The 17,705-nt window shown below is 43.2% G+C and overlaps 1 protein-coding gene across 1 annotated transcript in view; it reads right to left on the reverse strand.

Moving 5' to 3' along the window:
* Positions 1–297: 297 nt before the first annotated feature.
* LOC107110094 (uncharacterized protein K02A2.6-like) overlaps positions 298–17,705 on the reverse strand; it is a gene marked incomplete at its 5' end in the record, with an annotated part of 26,860 nt that continues 9,452 nt past the window's right edge. Inside the window, one exon of the mRNA XM_015410820.1 lies at positions 298–375. Within this exon, the coding sequence (XP_015266306.1) occupies positions 298–375 (78 nt within the window). The remainder of the gene's footprint in view (positions 376–17,705) is intronic.

Below are 17,705 nucleotides of genomic sequence, written 5' to 3' on the forward strand. Positions count from 1 at the left end.
AAAGGGATACTAAAGACAGAGTAGGTCTCAAGGTTACATACATTCTAACTCACACCCTCTCCACTTTTCCATGGCAACCAAGCTCTTTGGTTGACATTCTGTCACCCCAAAGGCCCTACCACACCAGTTTTAAGAGGTAAGCTTTATGGAAGGCACACACAAGTTGGGGGGGGCGTTAACATGTTCACTGCGCACCCATTCGTTATGAGAAGGGTCAAATGCTTTCATTTAATCAGATAATACAAACAACCATGCTTCAATTTTGAGTCCAAAATGTCTTCAACTTCTTGATGGGGTTCACCATTCAGCATCAGAGGTGGAGGGGCTGCTGGTCGTGGTCTCCACTTGTTCAGACCCGGATCCTTCTTTAACAAGCTGAAATGAAACATGGAGTGTACATGCTTAAGTAATTTATGCAAGTCTCATTCGACAGCCACTTTGTTTATGACCCAGTTGACTTTGAATGGGCCGACATATTTCCACCCCAACTTCCTCCCTGGTTGCAAACCCTGCAGATGTTTGGTAGACAAGTAGGCAGAGTCCCCGGGTTGTAAATTCCATTCTGGGGCCCACCCCGTGTCTGCCTGGGCTTTATAATCCTCTTTGACTTTGATCAATGTCTTTTGGATACAGCCCCAATGTTTTGTAAGCCCTTTCCACCAGGTACTCCATGGGGAGGGGGCCCCCTTCATATCCATTCTCAGATCTCCCTGGCCTGGGGCAGTGGAAGTTACCATGGGGAGGGGGCCCCCTTCATATCCATGAACCGCTTTAAAGGGAGAAAGTCCAGTTGAGCTGTGAACAGAATAGTTATAACTGTACTCCGCATAAGGCAACAGCTCCACTCAATCGTCCTGCTGGTAGTTCATGAAACATCTGAGAAATTGTTCAACCACCTGATTCACCCTTTTGGTCTAATCATCAGTCTCGAGGTGGTAGACAATGCTAAGCCCCTGTTCAATGCCCAACACCTGCAAAAGTTCTCTCCAAAACTTGGCTACAAATTGGGCCCCACGGTTGGATATTATCTTGTGCGGGTAGTGAATGTAATCGAACCACATGTTGCATGAACAGCTTGGCAAGTGCTTTGGCAGTGGGCACCTGCTTACATGGGATGAAATTAGCCTGTTTGGAAAACATGATGACTACCACCCAGATCACGGTCTTCCATGGAGATGACCTCCCAGGGCCAGTCAGGGGTCTCCACGGGTCTCAGGGTCCCTGGAAGTTTCTCAGGCTGCCTTTCCCCCATCAATCAACTATGGCAAACCCCCACATACTGCAAGATATCAGCCCTCATATGGGGCCACCAAAACTGTATTTGAATTAAATGCAAAGTTTTCAAGTAACCGTAATAACCAGCCAGTTTTGATTCATGCCCAAAGTGAAGTATCTCCCCCTGCAAAGCTTGAGGAACAAACAGCCACCCCTCCCTATATCAGCACCCATTCTCCTTTTCTTGAAGCGAGGGTTCCTTGCTAATTTTGTCTCGGTCTGCGTCTGAGAGAGCTGTTTTAAACTTGTAGACCTACGGTTCACTGTCAGCTTGTGGAGATTCTTTGGCATGGCTGTGCATAACCCCCCCCCCCAGATGGGAGGGTGTGAACATAGTGTCCACTATCACCTCCTGGCTAGCATGTTGAGGTAGGCGGGACAGGGCATCAGCCAAGAAGTTAGACCTCCCGGGGAGGTGCTGAGGAGTGAAACAAAACATAGAGAAAAACTCCGTCCCTCTCAGTTGTTTGGCATTTAGGCTTTGGGGTGTGTGCAAACCTTCTAGATTCTTATGATCTGTCCATACCTTGAATGGCACCCTCACCCCCTCTAGCCAATTCCACCAAGTGGTCAAAGCAAGTTTGATGGCCATGGTCTCTTTGTCCCAAACCGCCCCTTTTGACACATAGGCAAGGGGGTGGAGTTCCCCATCATCTCCCTTTTGCAGGATCACCCCCCATAGCCACGTTGGAGGCATCCAGCTGGACCACAAATGGCTTATGTTCATCGGGGTGGTGTAAAATGAGCTCCGAGGTGTACAAGCCTTTCAACCATTCGAAAGCTTGCTGACATTTGGAGGTCCAGGCCAACTTGGCCCCTGGTTTGACAGTCTTGGGCCCTTTCCCCTTGGTTCTTAACAAGTCAGTGAGGGTAAGGCTTACTTGTGTGAAGTTGGGAATGAAAGGGCGGTAGAAATTCATGAATCCCAAGAAAGACTGTAACTGCTGCCTAGTGTTGGGGGGCTCCCACCCCAGTATGTCTCGTACATTATGAGGATCCATTCCCAGCCCTCACCCTGATATGCGATACCCCAGGAGGTCCACCTCAGTTTTATGGAACTCACATTTGGAAAGCTTGGCAAACAGTTTATGGCCATACAGAGTCTGTAGCACCTCCCTCACCAATGTCATGTGAGAATCCTTATCTTGGGAATAGATCAAGGTATCGTCAAGATAAACTAGGACCCCCTTGAACAAGTGCTTGTGCAATAGTTTGTTGATCAGGTTCATCAAGACCCCTGGGGCTCCCGCGAGCCTAAACCAAGTATTTGAGTTGCCTCAGCAGGGTATTGAATGCTGTTTTGTGCTCGTCACCCTCCCTGATAAGGCCTCGGAAGTAGGCATCACACATATCTTCCCCCTGGTTGCCTCTGCCAAGAAGTCCTTGATCAACAGGAGTGGGTAAGCATTAGACATAGACTCTGCATTCAGGCCCCGATAGTCCATGCACAACTTCAACCCACCATCTTTCTTTTCCCGGAAGAAAACAGGGGTGGCGAAAGGCAAAGAAGCCAGTCGGATGAAGCCCCGAGCTACATAAATTCATTGACAAAAACCTAACAATCTGCCAGAGCCCCTGAAGAAATCAGTTCCCAATAACAGTGATTCAGAAGAAGTAAACTTTATTGAGACGGTTATAGGATCCATATTCATAAAGCACTTTGTTATGACTGGGGTCCAGCATGTGAAGCCAGCAATTATACTATAATCAAAACTACATCACTTCTAAGCACGCTTTCCTCATTTTCTACATAACTGGATTCGAGCACAGAGAAGCGGTTCTAAGCTGAAAGCCCGCCAAGCTAATGTTCTAAGATTCCTAGGGGAAAAGGGATACTAAAACCAGAGCAGGTCTCAAGGTTACATGGCTATACCAGACACCAGACAAATAATGGCCAGAAAAGAACCCAGAAAAACAAATATAAAGCCAACAGTCATGATAGTCTGACCCGCAATCAACAGTCATAAGACTTATAAGGAATGCTGTACATGTATTTGCTCTGAAGCATTACAATATGATACACAACTTAATAGAATTTATAAACCAAGGTACAACATCTTCTCCGGATTATTTACCAATGTTTCAAAAAATGAATCTTCTTCAGGAGATATTATAGAGGTGCCAAAGCTCTCATTTTCATAAAAGTTAGACAACAAGTCTTACGCATATACACAATTCAGATAGGACGCTGATCTCAATTAACACGCAGTGTTTTTTCTGGATCCTGGGCGTCTCTCTTGGGCTTTCAGCTTAGAACCGCTTCTCTGTGCTTGAATCCAGTTATGTAGAAAATGAGGAACATTCCAACTCACACCCTCCCCACCTTTCCATGGCAACCAAGCTCTTTGGTTGACACCTAGTTTAGTTGATAATACTCACTGTATATGGGTTAAAGTTTGCTGAAAGGATCTTCCTTTCCCACTGGGCCATCATTATGTAGGGCAGTTCAGGCATGAGGAAACTCCTTTGTTTGATAAGGGCTGAGAGTCTGAAATGTTCAGATAGATGGCATCTGGAGAAAAGGTTGAATAACAAACTGAGGTGTTTTTCCAAGGGAATAGAGGAATTCTTTGGAAGAAGAAGTACCACAGAAGATCACCTGAGAGAAGAGCAGTTGGAAACAGCAGTTGGAAAAATGTTTTGGAACATTTTCTGCTGCTGTATGGAAAAGTTGCTCCTCAGATCCCATAAAGAGGATATGCATTGCCAAACATCAAGACCTTGCAGCAGCATGTGAGACTGATGGCCAAGCTACATGCAATGATTTCTAGCAAGTCAGCTTGCTTACCCTGCTGTTGCAGAACAGCTGGGGGAATGGCATTAAAAAGGATTACACCTAGGTGTGGACAGGAAATCACCTCTGCCTATCAAATTGGGCAGTCATTCATTGATGTTTGTTCAGAATTACTTTCTTGTTAACTGTTTGATGTGATTGGCTATGTTAACAATTTTTCTTAACTAAAAAAGCATGCCTACCAGCTAGGGGACCAAGCAGGGGAAATCGTGGCCCTAGCTCCCATTCCCTGATACTGCTGGTCAGGCCCGTGGGTGAAAGTGAGGATGGTGCTTCAGCAGTGTACCAGTGTGTGACATCAAAACTGGAAATGACATTGTGTTGAAGTGAAGCTCTAGGGTTCACCTAAAACTCTATGAATCCTAGAGCATAACCCTCATATGATAATACCATGTCTGGTTTTGTGCTGGAAGTGATATTGCGAGTTGATCTAGCACCAAAGAGATTGTCCCTGCCCCCCCGTTTTTAGGCTAGGCTTTTTATAAAAGTTGGAGGGGCCATCTATCTCAGAACTGATAACATTTGGCATGAGACAGAAATGCCGATTCTTCTTTTATGCTTATGATTTTTCCAATGCTTACATGTTTTCTACTTTCCCCTACAAAGTATTTATTGTTACAAAATTATTAAGACAGAATTAGCATAATACATTTCCTCCATTAATATAACAACATATAAATGAATTGTTGAAGCATAGAAAGAAAAATTAATGAAGCTAAAACATGAGATTATTAAAAAGCCATAAAATGAACGTACAGTTCAAGTTCTATCAATTGCCATAATACAGTATTTTTTTAAAAAAACACACACACTGTAGTTAGAATTTCAAAAGCCTTTAAACCATTTCAATTTTCCCCCTCAAAATTATTATTTTCCTTAGGACCGTCCTTGACCCAAGTACACCAAATAAGCTAATTAAGTTTCCAAAGTTCAATGAACCAGCCTCTCAGTTTAGGTTGGATGTACAAAATCCAGCATGAAGAGTTCTGGCTGCCACAGCTGTATAAAATAAAAGTTGATCTTTATGCTTTTTTGGTACTAAACCTTTAAGAAAGGTTAATAAGCATACTTTAGGATAAGGGTGGATTTATAATATTTTAAATTCTATTTATCATGCATTGTGATGCATTATAAATGTTAGCCAACCTATATGCAGTCCAATGCCAGTAAGTTAACTATTTTGAAGTAATGGCAATGGTTGCCCCTTTGTTTTTGAGTTCAGTTCAAAATGCTGATTCTTACTTTTAATCCTTTTGTGTTTCATGATCCAGTCCCAGCTCAATTAGTTTTCTGTTACATAATTGTAGCAGCACCTAGAATGAAGACAAGCAACACCAATTTATGGATAGGTTTTATTAATAGCTGATCAGCATCAACAAAATGTTATCCCTGTGTATATACCAAGCTGCCTATTGTGCCCAGTGTTATTGCTGGTTTAGTTAATCCTAGCCTGCACATAAAATAGTGCTGAGAGAAGTTAAGCCTCATCTCCTTTTCTTCATGTGCTACTCCATCAATGAAGAGTTTTGTTGATGTTATTCATCACCAAGGGTGACCCCTCTCCAATCCACCTGGCCACTTTCATCTCCTTTTCCTCATGTGCTACTCCATCAATGAAGGTGACCCCTCTCCAATCCACCTGGCCACTCAGTGATAGGTTTTCTTGGAAACAGTCTTTCATCCTTGGATGTCACAGGGTGCTCACCAATTGTCCTACTACTGTAGCCAGGACTTTTTTTGTAGAAAAAGCCCAGCAGGAACCCATTAGCATAATAGGCACACCCAACAGCAGAAACTCATTAGCATATTAGACCACACCCTGACAGCACAGCACATTAACATATTAGGCCACACACCCCATGTTACCAGAAGGCTGGTCATCCAGCCACACCCACCTTTTGCTTCTTATTCTGTTGATCTTGTTTGTGGTCAAAACCCAGGGCTTTTTTTTGTAGCAGGAACCCTTTGCATGTTAGGCCACACACCCCTAATGTAGCCAATCCTAATGAGTTTCTGCTGTTGGGTGTGGCCTATTATGCTAATGAGTTCCTGCTGGGCGTGGCCAACTCGGAAGCCAGCCGGAACTCTGTTCCTGTGCGTTCCTGCCCAAAAATAGCCCTGACTGTACCAACCTTCAATATTTCTGTTGTCCTTACTTCTAGCCTGTTCAGTTCTCAGACCAGGCCAAAGTACCATTATGCACCAACTTCCAAATGACATGGATCAAGTGAACAAAGGGGGGGGGGGTCTTTTCTTGTCATCAGAAAGAAGCCCCCAAAATACCTGCTTGGGCCCCCAAAAGGTGATTTTCTACTAACAGCCTAGGGACCTACATATTTGAAGGATATTAAGCCCTACATCAGTTACAGACTTGCCTCAGTTGAAAACTAGGCTTTCAGAGTTTGTGAAGTTCATCCTGCAAGGCTTGGAGGAAGGAAAATAGATGGATAGATGGGCTTGAAGTACAGGAAGGGATTAGGCTTCTTTATTCAATTTCCTCAAATTTATATCCATTCAACACTCACTTCATTCACACAAGCACACATAGTCATTGAGTCACATTTAATGACTGAGGTATGGTCCATTCTCCAAACCATGGCTCTGATGCATATACATTCACTCTCACACATTCATACACATACACAGGTCAAACATGCACACACATTCTGCTCCCCCCCCAACTCTTGTAACCTACTCTCCCCATTGGGAACACCTGTATACACACTGTTCACAGAAAAATGGCATGTGCAGGAGAAAGTTTCTGCCAAGTGTTATCTAATTCTGGTTGTGAGGGTGCCATGAGATTTTTTTTCCAGTGGCAAGCATTAGGGATGGGCATGAACCAGGAAAATGTGGTTTGGTTTGTGGTTTGTGGTGTGCCCGGTTTGCAAACCATGAACCATCATGAACTTTTAGGGGCTAAATGAACTGGTTCAATTGATGAGGTTCATGATGCTATAGAATGCCCCTTGGCATGTTAGAAACACCACACACATAGAGGATTTCCATCTGACTCTCCTTTATCCGTCCCAAGTTTGGTGAGGATCGGGTTTGTGGGGTCCGAATTACAGTCCCCCAAAGAAGGTGCTCCCAGGAAAGTGCTTTCTGGGAAAATGACAGGTGTTCATTTCTCCCAAAAGCACTTTCCTGGGGGTACTTTTGAAGGGAGCTGTAACATGGACCTCACAAATATAATCATTACCAAACCTGGAGAGCAGGTAGAGGAGTATCAGTCAGAGATCCCCCGTGAGTTTGGTATCTCTAGCTTGCACAGGATCCATTTAATACACTCCTGAACCTCCTAAATCTTCACCTGGCAAAATGACTGCCTGTTATTGTCATTTCACCTCTTGTTCAGGCTGACCCACCTTAGTATGAGATATTTATTCCCCTGTCTCTGACCTAAGACCCTGGAACAAGGCTCCCTGTCATAATGTAACCAAGATTGGCCCAGCAACTCAAAGCAACACACACTTAAGGTAAAATGGAATTTTATTGGGGAAATTATAGAAAAAGATCAGTTCCATTCAGATCTTAAAAATAATATAGCTCGAGTGGCAGCTCCATGTACCCAGAAAAAAAAGAAAATTGGCTCTCTAAATATACTTACAGGTCTTTGGAGCATAGATGCTAACTTCTTATAGTCCAGTTTATAGCAGCATACCTCCATAAAGGTGTAACAGGAGGCAAAGCATGGAACACATACAGGAACAGGTAAATGGAATGTGGTAAAGGGTAAGGGATTAGGTCATTATATAGAAACACAGGCCATCCTGGCTCTCATCAACTAATCATTGGGTAGGTAGATTCTGGATGAGAACAAGCTCCTCCCCCCTCAACTGCACATAGATGAAGAGAATGAGGTAATAAGCAAAGCTTGAGAAATTACCTCAGCTGTAATTGCCGGGGGGAGGGATACCTGTTGTGAACAAACCAGACAAGGGGGGGGGGGATGTTAAGTGGAATTTTCCTCTGGAGATGGCTTTCCTCTTGACATCTCCCCACCTGGCACCTGAAGTGGTACAGTCTAGAAAAAGCTCCCCTTTGAGCCCACGAATGTAAATTGTACCTAAGGTAGGTCTCCAACTTCTCTCACAGAATGGAGGAGACATATTGGAGAAATATTTGTTAATACACTAAGTTCAGCTTCTCAGGATTCATTGGTGATAAACTAATTTGTTTGTTTTGAAGGCAAGATTAAGGTTATCTGAACTTTTTGTAAAAAGAGATACACGTGGACAATCTTGACAGGTTGAGGCATTGGTTTACTTTGACTCGGTTTGTCTAGGAGCTGAATGATGAATTGCAATATCTAGCAGACCTTTGAAAGAATGAGAGGGTAAAGTCAGCATTCAAACCTGGCTGTTAAAGGTCAAGAAGAAAGAATTCCTGCTGGACAGCCACAAGAAGACTCTATATGATGCATTAAGTTTCTCCTATCTCTATTTTGCAATCATGGACTCATAATACAATCATTTTGTTAGAGTTATCCTGAGGGTGATGTTTGTTTTCTTTATCAGGCATGCATCCCTGTTAAACAACTTCTTAGTTTGCTGATGGATGGTGTAGATCAGTTTCTTATAATACTATCCTATACAGAATTTTTCCAGTCTAATGCCATTGAAATAAATGGATTTAGACTGGAGTAGCTTTGCATAGGGTGGCACTATAAGTGACAGATCGGGAAAACGTGTTTTTATCTTCTCCCTACCATGGACTAACCATGTGGCCTTAGTCAAACCTTACTCCCTCAGACCTCCACCTCAACGACTGGAAGGTACAATTTTGCCTCCCTCATTATTTCCTAAACAGCCCAAAACTGGGTTCCTGGAAAATAATATACAGTGTCCTGAGATGTAATTTTATTTTGTTTTTGATTTCTTTAATATTAAATACATAACATTAATTAATTGAAAGTATTTATAAGTCCAAGACAGTAAACATTTTTAATCAGTGTTACAGTTGCTTTCCTGTCAGTTATATAACAAAAAGGAGATTTGTGGCACCCAAGATTATTGAGGCAGACTCAGCATGGGTTCTGTAAGGGAAGATCTTGTCTCACTAACCTGTTAGTGTTCTTTGAGGGGGTGAACAAACATGTGGACAAGGGGGATCCAATAGATATTGTTTACCTTGACCTCCAGAAAGCTTTTGATAAAGTTCCTCATCAAAGGCTCCTAAGTAAGCTCAAAAATCATGGGATAAAAGGACAAGTCCTTTTATGGATCAAAAACTGGCTAATTAATAGAAAACAGAGAGTGAGTATAAATGGGCAGTTCTCCAGTGGGGTACCGCAGGGATCAGTCCTTGGTCCACTGCTTTTTAACTTGTTCATTAATGATTTGGAGTTGGGAGTAAGCAGTGACGTGGCTAAATTTGCGGATGATACGAAGTTGTTCAGGGTGGTGAAAACCAGTGAGGATTGTGAGGCACTCCAAAGGGATCTGTCAAAGTTGGGCGAGTGGGCGTCAACATGGCAAATGGGGTTCAATGTGGCCAAGTGCAAGGTGATGCACATTGGAGCCAAAAATCCTAAATATAAATACACGTTGATGGGGTCTGAACTGGCAGAGACTGATCAAGAGAGAGATCTTGGAGTTGTAGTAGATAACTCACTGAAAATGTCGAGACAGTGTGTGACTGCAATAAAGAAGGCCAATGCTATGCTGGGGATTATTAGGAAGGGTATTGTAAACAGATCAGCCAATATCATAATGCCGCTATATAAATCAATGGTGCGACCTCATCTGGAATACTGTGTGCAATTCTGGTCACCACACCTTAAAAAGGATATTATAGCTTTGGAAAAAGTGCAGAAAAGGGCAACTCGAATGATAAAAGGGTTGGAACACTTTCCCTATGAGGAAAGGTTAAGGCGCTTAGGGCTCTTTAGCTTGGAGAAACGACGACTGAGGGGTGACATGATTGAGGTTTATAAGATTATGCATGGGAAAGAGCAGGTAGAGAAAGAGGTACTTTTCTCCCTTTCTCACAATACAAGAACCCGTGGGCACTCCATGAAATTGCTGAGCGGTCGGGTTAGAACGGATAAAAGGAAGTACTTCTTCACCCAAAGAGTGATTAACACTTGGAATTCACTGCCACAGGAAGTGGTGGCAGCTACAAGCATGGACGGCTTCAAAAGGGAATTAGATAAGCATAGGGGGGTCAATAGTGGGAGGGCTCCTAGTGTCCTGGCCCCACTGGTGGACCTCCTGATGGCACCTGGTATTTTTGGCCACTGTGTGACAGAGTGTTGGACTGGATGGACCATTGGTCTGATCCAACATTGGCTCTTATGCACTGTGAGTCACTGAGAGAGCCACCCTAAGGAGGTCTATTAAGAGTCCTACTCAGGTCTATTCAGTAGGATATACTCCCAGGACAGTGTTCTCAGGATTGCACTGATGTATACCTAGGAATCAACACATTTTAACACTCATGTGGTTTCAGTCTCAGCAGGAGCACCAGTGATGTGGGTTTTCTGGGGAGAATTGAATCAGAAAATCCATGTACAAGCCCTAGGTTTTGTCAGTACTTCATATTCCACATTTATCCCATCTAACGTGATTGATTTGCAGCACAACAGCCCTTACAGCTATAGAAAATGGACCATATTTACATATATAAATGAATAAAACTTTGTTGGTCTTAAAGGTGCCACTAGACTCAAACTTTGTTTTGCTGCTTCAGACAAAACACAGCTACCCATCTGAATCTATATTTACATATGTGGGGCAGAAAATTTTCCATGGAAAAATATAGCATCAGAAAATTTCCTATGGAATTTTTTTTCTTACATTACTGCTATGAATGTGGGTGCATGGCTAGAATCCATTGCCTAGGGTTTCTTGAAGAAATCAAAGACCTTCCCTTGAGTGAGACACATCCTGTACTTATTGATTGAAAATATGGATACTCCACGTTTCCATCTTTATATACTACAGCTTGGTTTACAGCAGTAAAAACACTGCACCTCAAAACATAACAAAAAACATTGTGATGATGATGGTGAATGCAGCTGGAAAAGAAAATACTAGGAAGCCATGGACAACTAACTTTCTGCAGCCTCAAATAACCTCTGAAATATCCTGATTAACGGTAGAGCTGGACAGGTTTCCTTTGAGGGAGAATTTCACAAACTGGGCACCACAACTGAAAAGTTCTTGTATCACATAGCCATCTGCCACATTTCAGACAGCAAAGAAATACGAAGCAAGGTAATGGGGGAAAATATGTTAAAGAACTTTGTGGCCTTCTGTAGGAAGAATCAGTCTGGAGCAAGGTCCATCAGTGGCTATTAGCCACAAGGTATAGATAGGGACTCTGGGGCAAGTGATGCTCTGTCATCTTGGTGCTTGGGCGGGGTCAACAGTGGGATGGCTTCTTGGAAGCAATACAAGCTATGGGAGAACAAAGTGAAAAAAGGATGGGGGAACAGATTGAAAAGCAACTGGAGGCACAAATGGCAAAGCAGACTCAGATTCATCTGAAACAACTTGAAGAGGTTCAGGAGAAGAACATAGCGGCAATTAAAGGTCCCTATGTGCCAGTTATGGTCATCAAGCAGCCATCTGTTGGCTAGCCCACCAATTAGGGTGACATGCCTGGCTTTGACCAGGTCTTTTCTATCATGGCTCTGGCTCCGTGGAATGCAGGGCCGGCTCACTCACTAGGCGAACTAGGCGATCGCCTAGAGCGGGACAGCCCTTAGGGGCGCCAAAATGAACCCAGCCCCGTACTCTGGAAGTTTCTTGATTATTTGTGTTTTTCATTCTTCCTAAAATGCATTTATTTTTGAAAATTGGTGGGCGCACGGGGGGGGCACCAGAAGGGATTCTCGCTTAGGTTGCAAAATAAGCTGGGGCCGGCCCTGGTGGAATGGACTCTCAGAAGAGGGGAGGGGTGGCCCCACACCCCAGCCTGGTGATCTTTAGGCTGTACTGCAAGTCCTGCAAGTTTGCCAGAGGTTTTGAGGGTGTTTGAATGGCAGGAATCTTTTGAGGTGGCGGACTGTGCGACTGAACAAAAATTTTGTTTTGGTTGAAATTGAAAATATTTTTAATAATTCTTGTAAACCACCTTGAACCATGAGGAAATGTGGGATAAAATGTTTTAATAAATTAACTAATTATTATGACATCCTGATTCTAAGAGCGTTTAAGAATTCAAAAGATAAATGCCACCACTAGACCACAACATTGGCTGGGAGGTAGTGAAGTTTTCTTATCTTGTAGAATAAATGCCACAGCCATGAAGTCCCCCTGACATCTGAAATGCTGATCTGTCCTTAAGGTTGCCATCTCACGGCTGGGAAATACCTGGAGGGTTTGTGGATGGAGCCTGAGAAGGGTGGGGTTTGTGGAGGGGAGGGTCTAATGCCATAGAGTCCACCTTCCAAAGAAGCCATTTTCTCCAGGTGAACTGATCTCTGTTGCCTGGACAATTGTAACCCCTTGGGATCTCCAGCTCTCACCTGGAGGTTGGCAACCTCTCATCACCCTACATCCTCTGGCAGAAGCCATCCACAAGCACACTAGTAAATATACATCAAAATCTGTAAATTGGGAATCACTTTCCAAAGAAATGATCTTCATCCACCCTTGCCCTCCTCCCAGCATCAATGACACAAAGCAGGAAGGCACACACACAAAAAAAGGACTCAATTTCTGACTCCATTTCTTCCTTCAACAAGGAGAAAATAGCAATAGCATCTGAATTAAATAGCTGTCTGAAAGTCTCCATCTAATTTCCTTCAGCCAAAGTAATGAAATATCTTTTAGCCAGCTGTTCGGGCTGCTGAATAGCTAGTGTATCACTATTGAAAATGGGGCTTATGGCCCCACAAACCAAGAAAGCTGATGCTACAATTGTTACGTTACACACTCCAGAGTAGTTCCTTCACGTTTAGGAAGAATTCTGAAGAGAGAGGTTTGAGGAGGGCAGTCCTGGAATATTTGGGAAGGGAGTAGGGAACCAATTTATCTTCAACATACCAGAATCTGCTAATTTGCGCATTAATAAGTTTTGCTACTGATAGCTTAAGAGAGCTATACAAATCAGATAATGAGGTTCTAGAGGTCATTTCTTATAAATGTAGTGTATAAATGGCTGTATATAGGCAAGTGGAATGATAGCAATCTGATTTAGGATGAACATGAAAAAAGAAATGATTTTTAAAAAGGTCCTCCCGTTTGCTTTTGGATAGCAGAGGAATCAAGTTTGCACTTCATTTTATTCATCAAAAAAGTATGACCTTATAATAGAGGAAACACAGCTTTTGCTACTACTTTATACCTTTTTAAGGCTCGTGGGTTCTTCCAGCTATTTCTGCACTGCATGGTAGTTTGGTCCAATAGATACAACAGTGGGTTATAACCTTTTTTTTGGTCATTTAGGACATTCAAGGACAAAGTACTCAGTACATTGGAGAACTCGTGGGCACTCCATGAAACTGCAGAGCGACACAGAGTGTTGGACGGGTTATAACCTTTTTTTTGGTCATTTAGGACATTCAAGGACAAAGTACTCACTTATTTGGAGATCCATGACTGAATACCCCAATGTGTTTTTTCACTTAAAAAAGCAGCTGTAGAGCAAAGATGCAAGTTGAAGCCAAGGCACTGAGGAAGAGGTGGTACTCTTTCTTCGCCATTTTTCCAATGGAATCTGGCTGTAATTAATTCAGGTAGAAATAAAAGGAAGGCACCTTGACTTCTTTCTCTATGGAGGCTAATTACAGCTGGGTGGGGGACAAGGTGCTCTGGAAAACGGTTTGGTAGGAAAAAAAAGTTATGCCTCTTTCCTGCAGCTGCTTTTCAGGGTAACAAATCACATGGGAGACCTGATTACAGCAGCGGCGGAAGAAGAAGAAGAAGAAGAAGAAGAAGAAGAAGAAGAAGAAGAAGAAGAAGAAGAAGAAGAAGAAGAAGAAGAAGAAGAAGAAGAAGAAGAAGTGGATGTATATCCCACCCTTCACTTGGAGTCTCAGAGTGGCTTACAATCTCCTTCCTTTCCTCTCCCCACAACAGACACCCTGTGACTCAAAGTTCCCTCTAAGCTGTGGAGTCTTGTGATCAAAAAATCTACTTTGTGAGCTACTGGCATTCAAGTTGTGAGTGAGCAATTAGTTTGCTCTGAAGCCATCCTTCCTGAGCTAAGACAAAAATGTGAGAGCCGGAGGCTAAAAAACTGTGAGCTAGCTCACACTAATTCAGCTTAGAGGGGACACTGCCTGTGAGGTAGGTGGGGCTGAGAGAGCTCTGAGAGAACTGCTCTTGAGAGAACAGCTCTGGGAGAACTGTGTCTGACACAAAGTCACCCAGCTGGCTTCATGTGGAGGAGTGAGGAATCAAACCCACTTCTCCAGATTAGAGTCCGCTGCTCTTAACCACTAAATCATACTGGCAATCAAACTGGCTAGGTCCTCATCCACTGTGTGTATGTTTTGACCCACAGCCTTTGTTGCTTTGAGGATAAACAAAATAATTTATGCATAGGACTCTGAGCATCATAATTGAGTCAGGACTTTGGACGCTTTTTCTTTATTTGGATTAGATCAAACTGCTTCACAGAGGGGGGGGGACCCAAACCTAACTTCCATTGCAACAATTTCTCTGAAGATGCTTCTTTACATTCTTCTGTTGGCAGACTTCAGAAATAATCCAATCCGTGTTTTGGAGTTTGCTTCCAATGACTTTTACTGCCACAAGATTTTACAAAAAGAGAATGACTACAGGCCACTAATACAACAGAGGTCTTCAGAATACAAGCTCTAACCCATACTAACGCACAGCAGAGGGAAAAATAACAAGAGGTAGGCTGTAAGAGAAAACATTCAAGAATTCCTAAACACTACAGAACTCACCACAGCTCCCTCTATGGTAACTAAACAACTCTTTTGGCAGTATTTACATTAACTAGCCTCTTAGCAGGTTGTTGCTTCTCCAACACTCCCCATGGTTAAAATAAAGTTAGAGTCCAGTGGCACCATTAAGACCAACAAAATCTTATTCAAAGTATGAGCTTTCATGTGCATGCAAACTTCTTCAGATACATTGAAAAGGAAGTTAACAATCCATACATATAGGCAGAGGGTGAACAGCAAATTAGCATACGACATAATGGTTTTTTTAACAGATACAAAGACCAAACAGGAATAACAAACCAAGTTTATATGGCCCCCTTTTGTTTGGGCTTAATTATGGGAGGAAACACGGTGAAGCAAATAAATATTGCAAAATAGTAGACTAATGTGTAAATGTATCCTCCCATGGTTACTATTGGAAAATGTTTGTATGGTGAAACTAGACATGGACAAACCTGTGTGTGCGTTTATTTGAATACGTTAGTTTTTGAGGAGCCCTGTTCTATCCCCCTCCCCCCCCCATTTTTACAAAAATCCAAATTCAAACAATTTCCATATGTTAGAATGGTATTTGTTTTATGGGAGGTTGGATTTTTTATATCTTTTAAGATGGCTCTATCTCTGTGATTTTTTTTTTTGTCAGTCAAATTGCATTCTGTTTTGTGGTGTTATTGCTCTGCACCAGGTAATGAAGACACAAGGCACCAAAATTGGGGATAAACTAGGCTTTATTAATAGCTGATCCGCATAGTTATTGAAACCTTCCCCCCAATTTACTGCAGCTTGCCTCTCAAGGCAATTTCTGACAACAGCCTATATTTGGATAGGCTCACCCTGGCTCCTGACTCAGTCAGCATCACCGTCAGGCCTTGCTTATCCTTGCCTGTGCCCAAGCCTGTTATGAGTTGCCAAGACTATCTTCTCCTCCAATGCTGTACAATAATAAGGCTTCGGCAAATGCTGTTCATTGCCAAAGGAATCTCTCTGCAACTGCCCTGGTGGCACAGTGAGTGAATGGCTAGCTAAACTGTTGTTCTTCCTTAGATGAGCCCTACAGCTGCCACAGCAACCTTCACTGTTCCCGCCATCCATAGTGAGAACCTATCCAGCTCCTAAGGGCTAGGCCTCTGTAATGATTCCTTGTTTTATGTGTGTGTGTGTCTCTTTAAAAGTTTGGTTGCATGGCGGTGGTAAGTAGATTAGAGTGGTTGAGAGAAGCAAGCGTGGTATGATTGGTGGTTGACAGAGAGGGGGAGGGGTTTTAGAAGTGAAAATGAGTGGATGAGTATGTATGTCAAAATTAAATGAAAGCTTAATTGAAGACAAGTTATAGGAAAGGCTGTATGTCCTGGAGAGAAACAGTAAACATATATGAACTTGAGTTAAAGTGTTACAAAGTTACCTGAAAGATCCCTGTCAGTAAGGGAGCAGATTGTGTGTGATACACTAAGCATTTGTTCATGATTTACTCCTTACTGGTTACATTGTTCTACCCTTTTATTTATGAATTACTTCAATAAATCCTCTTTTATTTCAGTATACCAGCTCTGAAAGAAATACTTCCTCAGGACCACATAGTTCCCCATAAGCCTTGAACTCAGACTACCTAACTAGTAAGAGCAACAGTAAAGTATAAAGGTTTGGAAAGCCTTAAAATTTCCTGGTGGCAGCCGTATATACATAGTAGAATAAAATAAAGAACACTTTTAAAGGGAACCCAGTCCTCCAGAATAAGGAGGTCGTCACAGCCTCATTACTGGAACTCCCAACCTCACCAAACAATGTGGAGTAGGTGCAAAACAAAAGGATTCCTTCCAGATGCATTTGAAGGGATTTTTGCTTGGCCATAATAGTGGCTGCCTACTCTGAGTTTGGAGGACTTATAAATAACTAGCAGTAAAGCCCGTTGTGAAAGCAATACAACGGGATCTAGAAAGAGGCTCTGGGGCAGTGCTCTGGCTTTGGGCAAACAGTGTCAATTTGCTGTGGTGACCTTAGCAGGGTATAATGACAGAGTCCACTGTTTTCTCCAGAGGAACTGATCTCTGCTACCTGAAGAGCAGTTGTAATTGTGAGTAATCTGTAGCCCTCACCTGGAGATTGGCAACAATTGTTACCCAGGACAAAATGGCTGGTTTGGAGGGTGGAGTCTATGGCATTCTACCTGTCTGAGGTCCCACCCCTCTGCAAACCCCACCCTCTCCAGGCTCCACCCCTCAAATCCCCAGGAATTTGTCAGCATGTAGTTGGCAACCCCATCTCCTTCCCAGCTAGCCACCAACCTACCATTATCTGCCCCTTTGACTTCAGCTGACTTCTGCCCTCCCTTCTGCAGAACAGTTGTAATACTGAGTGCTCTCCAGCCCTCACCTGGAGATTGGCAACAATGGTTCCCTATGTGGGACTGACTGGTTTGGAGGGTGGAGTCTATGGCAGTGTACCTGTTTGGAGCGTGGAGTCTATGGCAGTGTACCTGTCTGAGGTCCCACCCCTCCTCAAACCTCACCCTCTTCAGGCTCCATCCCTCAAGTCTCCAGGAATTTCCCTTCTGGAGTTGGCAACCCTATCAGGATTGGCCCCAATGTGGTTTCTCCCAAAGGCCAAAGTAGGTGACAGGACCAAGCTTAGTTGCCTACCAACAGGCACTGAGGGGAATGTAGGGTTGCCAGCTCTAAGGAGGGAAATACCTGGAGGTTTGGGGGGTGGATTCTGTAGAGGGCCGGGCAACGGAGGCATCGGCCTTCCGTCGCCCGCCTTGCCCCCCCAATC

The sequence above is a fragment of the Gekko japonicus genome, unplaced genomic scaffold, assembly GCF_001447785.1.
Source record: "Gekko japonicus isolate JY-2015 unplaced genomic scaffold, Gekko_japonicus_V1.1 scaffold319, whole genome shotgun sequence".
Lineage (NCBI taxonomy): Eukaryota > Metazoa > Chordata > Lepidosauria > Squamata > Gekkonidae > Gekko > Gekko japonicus.